General features: G+C 26.0%; 3 protein-coding genes across 5 annotated transcripts in view; 2 read left to right on the forward strand and 1 right to left on the reverse strand.

Annotated features, from left to right (window-relative positions):
- Nucleotides 1-1499: 1499 nt before the first annotated feature.
- LOC126894467 (regulator of nonsense transcripts 3B) lies at nt 1500-4478 on the forward strand. Its single transcript, XM_050665515.1, has 5 exons — nt 1500-1829; nt 2096-2309; nt 2660-2848; nt 2935-3178; nt 3418-4478. The coding sequence occupies exons 1-5, from the start codon at nt 1731-1733 to the stop codon at nt 3962-3964; spliced, it is 1293 nt and encodes a 430-aa protein (XP_050521472.1). The 5' UTR covers nt 1500-1730; the 3' UTR covers nt 3965-4478.
- A 1453-nt stretch (nt 4479-5931) lies between these two features.
- On the forward strand, nt 5932-9195 carry LOC126894468 (guanine nucleotide-binding protein subunit beta-like protein 1). The gene is made up of 2 exons (XM_050665516.1): nt 5932-6282; nt 8271-9195. The coding sequence occupies exons 1-2, from the start codon at nt 6145-6147 to the stop codon at nt 9099-9101; spliced, it is 969 nt and encodes a 322-aa protein (XP_050521473.1). The 5' UTR covers nt 5932-6144; the 3' UTR covers nt 9102-9195.
- Nucleotides 9196-14136: 4941 nt separating this feature from the next.
- Nucleotides 14137-15511, reverse strand: part of LOC126894459 (epidermal growth factor receptor) — a 57435-nt gene continuing 56060 nt past the window's right edge. For 2 of the 3 annotated variants that reach the window (XM_050665494.1, XM_050665493.1), the window contains one exon: nt 14137-15463. In XM_050665494.1, coding sequence (XP_050521451.1) covers nt 15168-15463 — 296 coding nt within the window. In that variant the 3' untranslated portion in view covers nt 14137-15167. The remainder of the gene's footprint in view (nt 15464-15511) is intronic. The other variant, XM_050665495.1, reaches the window with a different exon arrangement.

The following is a 15511-nucleotide window of genomic DNA, read 5'->3' on the forward strand; positions in this document are numbered from 1 at the left end:
CATATCATAAATACATAATAAATGAAATCGCTCATAATAATTATTAGGAAGTCAACAATAAACAATTATTTAACAACAATAAAAAAATAACTCACTTTTTTAAAATTAGTTGGCTTTCAATATTTCCGCGCCCTTAAAATATGCCGCTGTTCAAGATGTAGGTAAAATATTGATAATAAAGTAAAACTAGTAACATATTAGGTTTGTTGTATCTTAAAAGAAACAACCCTAATGTCTTAACTTAAAGTAATAAAAGTTCAATAATAACGCAAATGTAATTATTAAAGATATAATCAAACAATGTAAAACATACAAAATAAAGATACACTTAAAACACAATAAAACAATACACAAAACGAAAACTTAATGTCATAAACGTACCACGAGAAAAGAGATTACCTTAGGTACTCCCGAAGTCTTCTCTTCTCTTCTATTCATTCCATTTCGTCTTAAATACTAAAATATTTTTTTTCTTTTTTTTACAAAATTCATTATACAATCATTTTCAAAAATGTTTATAAATAATTACTTCCTGGTCTAGTAACAATAATTCAGGGAATTACAATTAATCCAAACATTACTAAAAATATTTTACTTCTAGCTTTACAAATAAAAGACTATATTATATTTAGTAACAATAGATCAAGAAATTACAATTAAATCAAACATTAAAAAAATGTTTTACTTTCAGTTTTACAAAATAATGACCTATATTACAGGTTTCAGCTTCGAAACACCGATCACAATAAGAAAACTTTAATAAATATTCCATGAGCCAAATTTTGTTAACATGTGTTATATATGTACAATCCAAAATTAAGTAAATGGTGGTAGTTGAAAAAACTATCACAGTGATAAAATATTTGTCTAATTGTCTTTAGAATAATGAAGATAAATTATATGAACATACATATAAGTGAAACTAATATAAGCGTGTTAAAAAATTACATAAAATGAAAAGAAAATACCTAAGTTTTCAATATAAAAAATATTTATTTTAATTTGTTTATTTTTAAAAAAAATATGGCAGTTTAAAAAAAAAAATAACTATTTTAAAACTCGTAATTTTTTTATGGATTTCCCCCATTTACAGGATATGAGGGAAATTTTTTCAATTTTTAAGGGTAATGTCTTCGACTAGATACGATTTGTGATCTTTTGACGTATCATTGAAAGAAATCGGTTCGGTGAGAACTGAGCAAAAGTAGCAACGGACATAAAAAAAATGCATAATACAATTAATACCTTCTCAGATTCTCATTAAGGATAAAAAGTTATTATTTTTATTTTAGACAAATAATGATAAATATGCTTTTAAAACAATTCGAAACTGTAAAAATTAAAAAAAGTAATGTAAAATATTCGCTGGATCAAAAGTTATTAAGATGTCAAAATCTGGTGGTTCGGTGGTATTATGTTGCTAACTTATTGTAGCAACGATAGCAACCCGTTGTGGAGTTGTTAATAATGATAACACTATCTCAATTAATGAAAATTGAGTTAATAATTTACGTTGCATTTAACTATTAAGCCATAAACTCTGATTAATTTGTAACTTTTGTGTAGAAAAAAACATTTGTAATTTAATATTAATAATACATGTTCTCGATAAGTTAAAAATATAGACGTGTATGATAACTCTAGCTCAATAGTTTTCATGTTTTTTTAGTTTTTTTAAGTAATACATTTTTATTGTTTTTGGTAAATTTATTGTAAACAGCTAAGCAATAATGAAAGGATCTGAAAAAGGAGATGAATTTTTGCAATCATTATTTAAATCTTTAGACAGACTTAAGTCGAAAGATGATCGCAAATGTCCTGAAAGAAAAGTAAGTTATTGAATAATTTAAAAAACTAATTTTTATGAATTAAAGTGGTTGAGAATTCAGAAAAAATTTCATTTTTATCTGAAACATCCAAGAAGACAGTAAAATTCACTATGCTTTGAATTAAAATTGATTACTGTTGAATATTTTCGCAATAGTATTGTACCAATTTAATATTATTAGTATTTTATTAATTTATTTAAGTTTTTTTATCTATATTTAAAAAAAAATGATCTTAATATTTACATAAATAAATTTTAAATGATTAGGTGATTGTTCGAAGGTTGCCTCCATCAATGACAGAGGAACGATTTTTAAATGAAATTTCTCCTCTACCTGAGAATAATTATATGTATTTTGTTCCTGGGGATTCACAATCTGCTCCATTTCATCATTCAAGAGTTTATATTAACTTTTTAAAAGATGAAGATATGTACATGTTTACAGAGAAATTTGATGGATATGTGTTTGTTGATGATACTGGTTATTATGCTTTAAACATAAATTTTTTATTTTTTTTTATATTTGTTTCAAATAAACATTGAAGTGTTTTATGACTGCCATTTTAATTACTACCAGATATCAATCAAAACAATTCTAAAAAAATACCTTAACTACATTACACTGGAAACCTATTGTACTTAACTTTCATAATTTAAATTTTAAATTACTTTATTTTCTTAATATTAAAATAAAAAAAATTTATTTCTTATATTAATTTAACATTACATCTTAAAATGCATTTAAAATTATTTTTGAATTAATATTGAAAATTTAATGAAATCGATCCAGTTATTTTGTAATAGAAATTTAAAATAGTTTATTTTTAATAGGTGATGAGTATCCAGCTACAGTTGAATTAGCTCCATATCAAAGAGTCCCTAAAAAAAAATTGGATAAAGATCCTAACTGGGGTAAAATACATGACAATCCAATATTTTTAGAGTTCAAACAAAATTTTGAACAAAAATCAATTGATACTACTCTCAAAACTACACAACATTTTTTTGAATCTGTTGAAGGTAATTTATATTTTTTTATATAACTTATGTATTATATATTATGCTCATATGTAATGATTTTAATCTTATTATATATTATTTATAAGATAAATCTCACGAACAAGAATCAAGTACACCTTTATTAGAGTATTTATCTAAGCAAAATGATAGACAAAAAATCAAAATTACCCATAATGAACGTCATAAAAAAGTATTCAGAAAAAGAGAAAAAGAAGACATTCGACGACCTAAAAAGGAAGATCGGGATGTTTCAATTAAACATAAACCAATTTTAAAAAGCAATGTAATCAATAAAAAACCATTTGATGATAAACCTATTAAAGAAACCAAGTAAACATTTCTTATTTTGACATATGAACCATAATACTTATAAAAATATTTTGTTTTTAACTTCTTTCAATACTTAATTGCTAAAAATTAGTATTGTTATAAGTTATTTAAAATTATTATTTTGCTTCAATCTAATTTTAAAAATATGAAAAATAATGATTAAATTTTAGAAAAGCTATTTATCATCCTTAATATTTTGTAATATATAAAATAAATGTATATATATATTTTTTTTTAAGAAAAATTGCGAAGAATTTCAGAGAAAATACATTTAGTGAAGAAGACAATAAAAAATATCATGAGGATAATCACAGAATGAAAGCTGAATATAACTCAAAATATGATGAAATAAAGAAAGTAGAATTTAGAATTAAAAGTAATTTAAAATTAAACGAATTTAAAAAAAATATTGATAATTTATTTACAAAGCCGGATAAAAGTTATGAAAGTTACAAAGATAATGACAATAGTGAATCCAAAAAAAAACAAGAAACATTGTTGCCTGATCTATCTACTAGTAAAAGTAGTTCTTCTATGAGTCATAGAAATCGAAAGGATCAAGATTGTAATGAATCTGGAGATGTTGATAACACCAAGAAACATTCATCTGAAATTGATAGAAAGTCTATAAGTAGACATCTTGAAAATCGCTGTCAAGACTCTAAAGGCGATCGAAGAATAAGAAATAAAGATCGCCCAGCTATAGAAATATATAGACCTGGTATGGGAAGATTGAGCAAAATAAAATCTGATAATGATTATCCTGATTCAGAATCTAAAAACTAATTATTTGAGGAAATAATGTAACTATTAAATAGTTACTATTTAATATAGTCCCTTTTTAGAATTTTTTTTTAAATAATTTACTTTGAAATAATTTATTTTGAAAATGTTATAAGATATATATAATTTCTTTTTAAAAATGGGATTTGTTGTTTTATTTGTCAAATTGAGCAGAGGACCATTCAAACACATAGCCAGAAAATTATTATTGAGCATTTACATAACTTTAAATAAGAAACTTCACTTTAATCACCTTATGTGTTGATATGTTAGGAGTAACAAATCTACTTTTACATAAAAAAAAACAATATCATATTTATTAAGATTTTCGTGCTGTAAAATATACATTTATTTAGAAATAGAGGTAATCAATGTTTAAATTCTATTAAAAAAATTAATTCATAACTATATCCTACTGCAAAATGTTTAAATTAAATATAATTAAATAAAAATTAAAAATTATTTTATTTTATAAACAAATACACATAAAATAAAATATAAAAATACATACAAAATATTTAACACGCTTATATTAGTTTCACCTGTATGTATGTATGTATGTATGTATGTATGTTTGTAACTCTCAATACGCCACGCGTTATCGCATATTCCGTCGTCTAGACTAAACTGTCATAACGCATTCACCCCACCCTACGCCTCGCTCATTACACGCCGGCAATACTATTCCTGCATAAATTTATTTTTGATTATCGTACCCGTATACACGTGCGTATCATCAATATTATATATATATAAACAAATTTTTATTTTGACTGACCATTATCATCCGCGTGCATACGTCTTATATTATACAGAGTGTTCAGTAAGTCAGGAAACGGGTATCTATTGTTCTCATTGTTACAAACAATGAGAACAATAGATACCCGTTTCCTGACTTACTGAACACCCTGTATATATATTCTAATTACTATTAAAATTTATTTATTAACACGCTTTATTTTAATTAAGAGATATAAAGTATTCATTCCGATTACGAGGGATGATTTCCGTATCGTCATTTTTCGTCACTACCTCCACGTTCCGGGAGTGAGTAATTTACGCGCCTGCTGCTTTCCTTGGACGTGGGAGCCGTTTCTCAGACTCCCTCCCCGGAATCGAACCCTGATTTCCCGTTACCCGTAAGAACCATGATATTGATAGAAACTACTATCAGAACATGAAACTAAAAAGTAAAAAATAAATATAGTTTAAAAAACTAAAAAAACACGCTTTTAAAGCACATCGAACTAAAAAGTTAAAAATAATTATGAGCAAAAAATACTAGTATTTTTTGTTCATAATTATTTTAAACTTATTTTTAACTTTTTAGTTCGATGTGCTTTAAAAGCGTGTTTTTTTAGTTTTTTAAACTATATTTTTAAAGTGTATTTTAATTATAATAAGTTTTAATATTATACACTGTTTATTGTGATAATTGATAGTAATACTAATAGTTGGATTTATAGCAATGTCAGCCCCCATGTTTATGTCATTGATTGCTGATTAAGTTAAAATGTATGTCCTTAAAATTTATTCATTTTCATGCAAACAAATAACTCAAATAGGTATAATCTAGACATAAATACTATTTTCTACTAATATGTTTGGTCATTCTACGAGCTCTCTGATTGAGATTAAACATCATTTTCTTGAACGATATCTGATTATATGTATTACATGATTGTTTAATATAAAAATATTAATAATAAAGAGTAGTTAAATTATCTATGGTTAAAGGTCTTTTCTAATGAAAATTGGCAATAAACATTTAATAAAGATAATTATTTATTGTTATATAGGCATAGTATAGTAGGGAACTTTTAAAATGCTAAAGCTATATTACAGAAACTATTACGTTATTACAAAAAAAAAAAAATACTGCAACAAGATAACTCTTATCTATATATTATATAGATAAGAGTGAAAGTTAGTTGATAAAACAAGTGATTACAAAATTATTTGGTTTAAAATGGTACATTTTTTTAACAAAATATTTTTTTTATTTGCAGTCAATTAGTACTATTTTTTAGATATGCATACTAATATAAATAATCTTTATTCGAAAATAATAAATAATAATTTTGGAGGTATTTAAGTTTTGAGTTTATAATTTTACTATTTTGAAGTAATCTTTTTTTAATAGTGAAGTTGTTAACTTCAAATCAGATTTTTCTAATAGAAATATGTTTAAAACTATACCAGCTCCAGTGTACACTTATAAATGTGATGAATATATACCTAATTGTTTGTTATTTGATTCAATTAATCAATTGTTATATACTGGAACTCAAACTGGGGAAATTCTAACTTGGAATTTAGAGGTAATATCTCAACAAGTTATTAAAACAACACTACAATTATTTTATTTAAAAATAATTAAAAACAAAACATTTATTTGACTTAAATTATTAGCATTTAGTAACATTTGTAAACTTTCTTATTTCAGATACCTATCAAGTGCTACAATAAAAAACATGTGTTAATATCAATTTATGAACTCGTAGCAATAAAGGCATCATTGTAATTAAATTTAATATTTGATATATTATTGCATTTAATAATGTATCTATTTCAAATATTCATGAATTGAACTTATGATTTTTTTTGGCACTTAATAGATATCATATATAATTGATTCATATTTTAAACTATAATGGACATTCAATATGTAAAATATATAATAATAATTGTTTTAATTAATGAGTTTTTAATCAAAATTATGCACTTGGACATATTGGTTCTCTTTGTACATTCTCTCCATAAAATTATTACATTTTAGTCTTGTTCCATCATAACATAATTTGTCTAAATTCTAATAATCTTGTAATTTATAATACTCTTAGTTATTTTACTCCATCATGTTTAATTCAAGCGTTTTGATTCTTTGACAATAGTTATCATCTTTTTTGGTTTTATAATTCAATTATGATTTTAGAATGTTTATCAAAGTGTTTTTTAAAAAATTTTTCTTACTCTACTTCTCATTTTTGGTATAATGCTGAATTTCTATCTCAATTGTACGCAAAGATTTTCTTAGAAGTCTTAATTCTATTAATAATATAGTCAGTGTTCTATTTTTATAATAATACTGTCTATAATTATAATATAATAATAATAATTATAATTGTTATAACAGTACACTAAAAAATTATGGTGAAAAATATCATGTTTCATCATCATTAGCAAAAAGGTCTTTGGACAAAAAATTCTTTTATTTTTCTAATTATTTCTATCCTCCCTACATTTATGAAACATATTCGAAGTTACTTCGATATTACCCAGTACCTTTAAATGCACTTGATTGTCCGATATGTTAGTTAGAGCAGGATTAAGTATTTTTGAGACCTAATTGATCATTGAATGGTCATAATTTTGAAACCAAGGCGTATCTAGATTAGGGGAGGTTAAAAGCAGAAATTCATCATATTAAAATAATAACACAAGTAAAATACAACTTCAGAGGGTGTAAAAAGGAAATTTGATATGTAAAATTTCCTAATTAAAAAATCTTGAGTGGGTCACTTAAGTCTACTTAAAACACTTTTCTCCAATTTGAGAAAAACTATATGTATTATTATTCAAAAATAATATTAGAGAGGAAAATTAAAAAATTACTTAATGTTTTAAACCTTATATATATTATTAAAAGTTTGAAAATAATTAAACGTTCCACGAGACTTTTCATTGTATTTAAAATGACTTGAAACAGTCTGTCACATTATATCATATAATTGTTTTTTAAAGAGGATATAAAAGTTTTATCACAAAAATGCTTATTAATCGCATAAAAAGAAAACAAATTTAATTTTAATAAATTCGGATCGCGTTTTGAATGATATTTTTTTAAACGTGATCTAATTAAACTAGGAAGGTTTAGTCTCATAGCTAGGGGAGATATTATAGAGAGAGAATTAAAATAGCCCTCTAAAAAAATTTTAATTTAATTATTTAGCCATTTATACCGATAATTGATATTTCTAGAGATCACTCAAGGACAGACATAATCATTTACAAAATTAACGTGAAGATATTAACTATCGTTTTTCTAATCTATTAAATATCTACATGTTTTTCCTTATCATTATTCATATTATAGCTCATACAAAATGTTTACTTTAAGATCAACAAATTTAATAACATACAATTCGTAAGATAATTTCTATAAAATACTTTCTGGTGAAATTTTCCGAATAATATTAGATTAGGCCATATCCTTGTCGACCTGGCAGTAATTTCGTCTATACTCAAAATCATTAGTTTTTATGTATTGCGAGTAATTAATAAAATAATTTTATTTTTCATTTTACAGACTAATCGACAAAAAAGTAAAACGAAGGCTGGTAAACAATGCATTTTAAAATTGGAACTACTGACAACTAAAAATCTATTGATATCACAAAACAAATTAGGCGAAATTCAATTTTGGTTAATAAATAAATACAATTTGTCTAATATTCATACTATAACAACTCAAGTTATTGGATTTTGCAAATTTGTTTTGTATGATAACGATTTAATTCTTTGCAAATCAGACAAGGAAAAATATGTTATGAACTTTTTTTCAATTCATAATTATGAAAAAGTAAAAACATTTAATCCAAATGATAGTACATTAGGGGATTTAATGGTTATAAAATGTGTAAAAAACTATATTTTTTGCGCATATGAATCGTGTAAAATCATTATTTGGCTTGAAGATAAAATTGATGAAACAGCAGAATTCCCTGATGTTGAATGTTTAATGGCTTTAGATATAGATAGTAATATAACTAAAGGAGTTTGTGCCGGAAGTTCAGATACAATTTACTCATTTCAAGTGATAAATAACAAAATATGTTTGAAAAAAAGTATTAAGATTACAAACCCTGGCATAAGTGAGCTATGTTTAAGATCAGACAATAAACTAATAGCAGCAGTTTGTTGGGATTTTAATGTCAGAATATTTTCATGGAAAACAATGAAGTTATTGGCTCTTTTGGACTCACATTCTAATGGAGTTTTGGATGTTACCTTTTCTAAATCATTAATAACATTTTGGAAGACTGAATATTTACTTGCTATTGCTTGTAAAGATTGTAAAATAACCCTTTGGAATATTTACAATGATAAATCAAATATTATTACTAACAAAATTATATGATATGTATATAAATAAAAAAAAATATATATGTATAATTTTTCAATCTCATTCAATGTTATTTTAAATTATAAGCTTATAAACAATAATCTTTAAATATTTTATTTAAAATGAAAAAAAATATTTTTTTTAACCTGAATTATTTCATCAATTAAATGTTTTGTTAAAATTTATAAAATTAATTTGAGTTAGTTTAAAGGAAGGACGATTTTAAGTCGTTCAGTTGTATTTTGGATCATTTTCAAATGTTTAATATTGTTTTATTTTTAACTAATCGCAGACAATTATCAAGAATATGTTTGTTAATATTTTTTTATAATTGTTTTGTATATCAAAATAGCCCGTGATGAAGTATTAATTTTTATCATTGAGAACCTGTTTTAAAAACGGTAGCACATTGGGGTCGCGGTATAGTTGAGACAAGTATAGATGATATCTGACTGATTAAAATCACTATCATAAGAAACGCTTCGTTGCAAATCTGTAGATAGTGTTTAATTTTAAAAAATTGGTGGATTATTTCAAAAGCAACAATAACTCTTATTCTCTTATTTTTAACCCGATTTATAATTATAATGTATGAATACATAATAATTATAGTAATTAAATTTAGTATGAAATTGATATTTAATAATCTAATGTTGTAATTTATACGGAGCAATTATAAAAATAATAAAGAAATTATATTTTTCTTTGCTTTTACGTGTATAAAAATTTAAAGGGCTTAATGAACTAAATGAACCAATCAAAACAAAGTTGTTAACCCTTTAGCAGGTGCGTGCTTATTTTTAAAAAAGTATAAAATATGTATAAAAAAGTTCATTTTTTAAATTAAAAGACATGATTTGTTACCATATGATATATAAATATGGATAAAAATTCAAAAATAAATAAATTACAAAATTACTTATATATTATAAGTAAAAAGTAAAATTAATTTTTAAAATAAGCTTGAAACAATAATGAACGAAAAATACTAGTATTATTGTGATAAAAGCATGGGTGCTTTGTGCCATATTTTATATATAGTGAGCGCCCAACGCTTTTATCACAATAAAACTAGTATTTTTCGTTCATTATTGTTTTAAGCTTATTTTAAAAATTATTTTAACTTTTTAGTTCAATGTACTTTAAAAGCGTGTTTTTTCAGTTTTTTTAAACTATATTTATTTTTCACTTTTTAGTTTCATGTTATGATAGTAGTTACTATCAATATCGTGGTTGTAACGGGTAACGGTAAATCAGGGTTCGATTCCAGGGAGGGAGCTGAGAAACGGCTACCACATCCAAGGAAAGCAGCACGCATTCAGGTTAGCGTAAATATTGAGCTTTGGCCCCATACTGAAATATTTATTCGGAAAAAACTCGCGTAATTATTCATCATTACTTTGTTTCCCAAAAATAACTGCTTATTAGTTGGGACATCAAAAATGTGAGTAAAAAGGTTCATGACCAATATGTCAATAGAATTTATTAAACTTCTAAAAACCTTGGTGCTTTAAATAAACACAAAAATGTTTAAATACAAAACTCAAAACGCAGTTATATAGAACTTAAATTTTTTTTATTCGAGTTGTTCTTATTTGTACAATAGAATTGTAGTAAAAACAAATATTCATTAATATGAATTATTTAGAAATTAATTCGATTTTATAGATTATTTTATTCGTATGTTAATATATTGAAGAAATTAAAATATATATTTTATACGAATTGGACAAAATGAAAATAATCTTCGTAAAATATCGCGGCACTTTCGTAGGCGGTTTCCGGCAAGATTCTCGGGCGTCGAAAAGTTAGCAGCGTTAATGGCGACGATACGCGGATCGGTTCGATCGTGCGGCTCGTCAGGAGCCGGTGGCGTACATCAGTGACGTTGCCACTTTAACAACGGGAAGAAGACTCAACGTATCATTTGCGGCGGGTCATCGTTGGCCGTGCGGCACTTGCTGGACTTTACACCGTGGCGTATGATTACTTATACTAATAGTATGGCGACGGCTGATAAAGGTAGCACGAGTGACGGTGCCGTGTCTCAATAAAAATTTATTTACATATATATAATTATATATATATAATTGATGACGCGCGCGTATACGGGTTAGAAAATATTATTTTCGACGATTGGAGAGCGGGGTGGGGTGAATGCGTTCGACCGTCTAGTCTCGTGCGCGTGGAAAGTTACAAACTACAAACAACAAACATACATGTGAAACTAATAAAAGCGTGTTAAAAATCAAAGCAGTTGAAAAATTATTCTAACTTAAAAAGAATAAAGAAAAAATGCAAAAAATTCTTTGCCATACGCGAGTTGGAAAACCTTGTACCCAAATCGCGTAAAACACAAGTTTTACCGACTCTGCAAACGTACCATTTTTCCCTTAGCTGAAAAAAATGGCTATTTAAGTTGGTTCAAATTTCAAAGTTATTTTTCTCGACTTAAAAAAATTAAATAAGTTTAACTCNATTTTTCTCGACTTAAAAGAAGCAAACAAATTTAAATAAGTTTAACTTTCTATGCTATATTAATTTTTTATTTATATAATATTTATGAAAATCTGTATTCCCCTTGTCAGGTATTTTAAAATAAAATAAAATACAAAACCCAGAATTTTAACACAAAAATAGCATATATTTGCATACGGTAGTCATTTTCACTATAAAGACAAGTCCAGAGGTTAAATTTTTTTTTTTTCAAATTAAAGTATATTACATTAGCTTTAATTTAAGGTATATATAAAAGTGTCAGTCTTTCCGTAATATTTTCAAAAGTTAAGTAGAAAAAGTTGCCATTATGAAACACTTTCCTGTGGGCTGGTAAAGTGTCAAATGTTTACAAAAATATATCAAACGTAAAGAAATACCTAAGGTATCTATAAAAAAAAAAGTTATATTGATTTGGTCATTTTTGAAAAGTAATGGCAGTTTTAAAAAAAAAAATTTCGAAAATGATCGATATTTAAAATAGTAATTTTTTGGGGGATTTCCCTCGTTTACGGAGAACGAGTTTTTTTTTAATTTTCGAGGTGTCGTAACACAATAAAATAAACGTGTAAATGTAATCGTAATTGTGATGCGAAGATGAACATGAGGATGTGGTGCCTGCTGTCTAGGTATTCACGTGTGTTGTCGTACAGCAGTCACCGTGCTCGGCTGACACTCCGGGTTAGCTGTGGGTGTCGAAAGGCTGTTGTTATAGGAAGGGAATAAGGGTAACACCTAGGTATGAGGTGCAGACGAAGTGCAAGACACAAATACTTTGGGTATAGAAGAGGACAAAGAACAGGGGTAGCCGAGTATGAGGTGCAGACGAAGTGCAAGACACAAGTACCCTGAAATGTTGTGGAAGAGAGTAGATAGGTTTAAAAAGGAATAAACAAAGACTTTACTTTAAACAGTAAGCCGGACAGCGACAACCGAGTACTGAGATTGATGAATGACACAAGGCACTGGAGTCGACTGACTACGATGGTTAGGTCTATTGGGTTTTTATAATAATTAGAATTATTGCCAATTTGGCAATCAATACTATTTGTTAATTCATCAGTCTCAGAAAGCGAATTTGCTGTCTGTATTTTAGCTTCGATGCGAAGCTGAGAAGGTATTGGTTTTACTATGATGTTTTTTTTTTTTTTTTGTGTCTGTTACCACTTTTTGTTAGCTCTCACCGAACGGATTTCTTTCAACGATACGTCAAAAGATCACAAATCGTATCTAGTCGAAGACATTACCCTTCAAAATTGAAAAAATTTCCCTCGTTCCCCGTAAATGGGGGAAACCTCCAAAAAAATTACAAATTTAAAAATCGCTAATTTTCGAAATTTTTTCAATTTTTTTTACTAAAAACTGCCGTAACTTTTTCAAAAATGAACATATCAATATAATTTTTTTTTATATAGATGCTTGATGTCTTTACCTATCATTTGGTATATTTTTTTTGTAAATTTGACCTTTTATCTGCCCACAGGGGGGGATTTAAAATGACAACTTTTTCACAAAAAATTAACTTTTTCAACTTAACTTTTGAAAATGTTCCGGAAGGTCTGACACTTTTATATATATCTTAAATTAAAGCTAATGTAATGTACTTTAATTTGAAAAAAAAAAATTTGACCTCTGGACTTGTCTTCATGGTGAAAACGGCTACCGAATGCTATTTTTGTGTGAAAATTTTCGATTTTATTATTTATATAATATTTAACTTTATAATGCTATAACTTATTGAAAAGTTTATGGATCCACACAATTTTTTTATGAGAAATAAATTTTTTAATAAATCCTTTTTCATTTGACATACTTTATCTTTATCGAGATATTAATAAGGGACTAGCAGATCAAGTAGCTTTTGGAATAAAACACCAATTTTTTTTAAATTAAGCACTATCTAAAGATTTGAATCGAAGCGTTTATTTTTGATAGTGATTTTAATCACTGTCAGATATCATTATACTTGATCCAACTATACCACGTCACAACTGTGCCGCGACCCCCCTGTGCTGGGTTTTTAAAAATACAAGTGTTATGAATATCTTTTATTAAAATAATTCTCACAATAATGGTAACGTGACACCACCACAGAGGGTAGTGTCTTCGACTAGGTACGATTTGTGATCTTTTGACGTATTGTTCATCAAAATCGGTTCAGCGAGAGCTGAGATTGAGCGTTCACAGACGCAAAAAAAAAACATATTATAGTAAAATTAATACCTCCTCAGCTTCGCATCGAAGCTAAAAAATTTTGAAGTGTTTATCCCATTTTAATATTTTACTTTAATTTAATAATTTGGTTAGGTTGGCTATGGCACAAATAGATTTCGTCTTGGAATTGATCATGAGTACTTTTAAAATTTGTCATATTAGTTTTAATTATTCTAACAGCTAAAAAAAAAACAAAATTAATCAATCAACTTGCTCTATATTCATATTTTACAGATCAACTTTACAAACAATGTTACAATATTCACTAATTGTACAATTGAATAAATCACACAGATTTTTAACATCAATTTTATATATTTAAATAATAGTTATAAAATTTTTTTTTTAGTTTCCTGCATAATCAAATGGTTTTCTGGCAAATTTGAAATATTTATATAATTAAATGGCACATTTGTATGAATGAAAATATATAAATAGTACAACTTATTTATCAGTTTTTTTAATGTAAACAAATAATAATGAGTATAGTAGATGGCAAGACTATTTGTGTGATCTATAATAATAATAAAAAGTATGATACAATGAAATTAAAGAGATCTAATATATAACACAATTAATAAAATTGGATACATTATATAGTATATAAGTACAACAATTTGAAAATATTCCAAAAGTACATTTAACTATAATATCTACTTACATGATGAATAGTATAGATACCAATTGGTAAAAATTAAACGTCAGTATGTTATATTGTTTATCAAATATATAATATTGCAGTAGTTAATAATATAATTCAATATAGAAAAACATTGTATAAAAACAAGTAACCTTACTCTTGAATGTAATTTATATTTTAAATAAAAATTATTTACAGTAACCTAATAAATATCACAGCCTCTTAATAAAAAATAAAAAAAAAAAACACATTTATACCTATTTAGAGTACTTAAAGGCAATAGTCATAAAATATATTTGGGATTAAAATAGTTTTTGATTTTGTCTTTAAGTACATTTGTCATACATATTTACAAAAATTTTTGTTCACTGTTTTTCAACTGGCATTATATAAAATCATAACATAACTCTTTTTTAATAACAGACAAACATAAATTTTTTTTTTTACTTACATCTCTTCAAAGTAAAAAAGAAACAAAAAAACAAACATTATACAGTCGGTTAATGAAAATAATGGCACAGTAGTAGATAATAATATAATTACATACAACTTTTTACATAAAAATAAAAGTTAAACAGACCCTCTATTATATAATAATATTCATGCAATGAAACATTTTTGTTGCAAGAGAGTTGTAAAACATGTTTTTATAGAGTATTCTTAAAATGAGTCAACAGAAATTAAAAAAAAATAATTAAGAGTTTACAAAAAAATCCACTAAAATTAGAAGATTAAACAGTCGTCTCATTACGCCTAAGAGGCTGGAGTTCACGTTGTAATCGGTCAAAGTCATTGTAGTACTCATGGTCTGATTCTTCTTCTAGACTTCGACCATTGGGAGCAGGCGATTGCGGCTCAACAGTAGTAGCACCATTAGTATTTGAGGTAATAGCAGAATTGCTATTTGTTTCATTACCAGTCATATGGTATTCAGGATTATCTACACTACTAACTTGAGTAGGTATGAAATCTGGATGAAAATTTTTTGTTAAACCAGGTGGTCTAGGTATTCCATTTGCATATTCAGCTATAAAATTAATGTTTTATTAATTTATATAAGGTAAATGTTAACACA

The sequence above is a fragment of the Daktulosphaira vitifoliae genome, unplaced genomic scaffold (genome assembly GCF_025091365.1).
Source record: "Daktulosphaira vitifoliae isolate Bord-2020 unplaced genomic scaffold, ASM2509136v1 Scaffold_1, whole genome shotgun sequence".
Classification (NCBI taxonomy): domain Eukaryota; kingdom Metazoa; phylum Arthropoda; class Insecta; order Hemiptera; family Phylloxeridae; genus Daktulosphaira; species Daktulosphaira vitifoliae.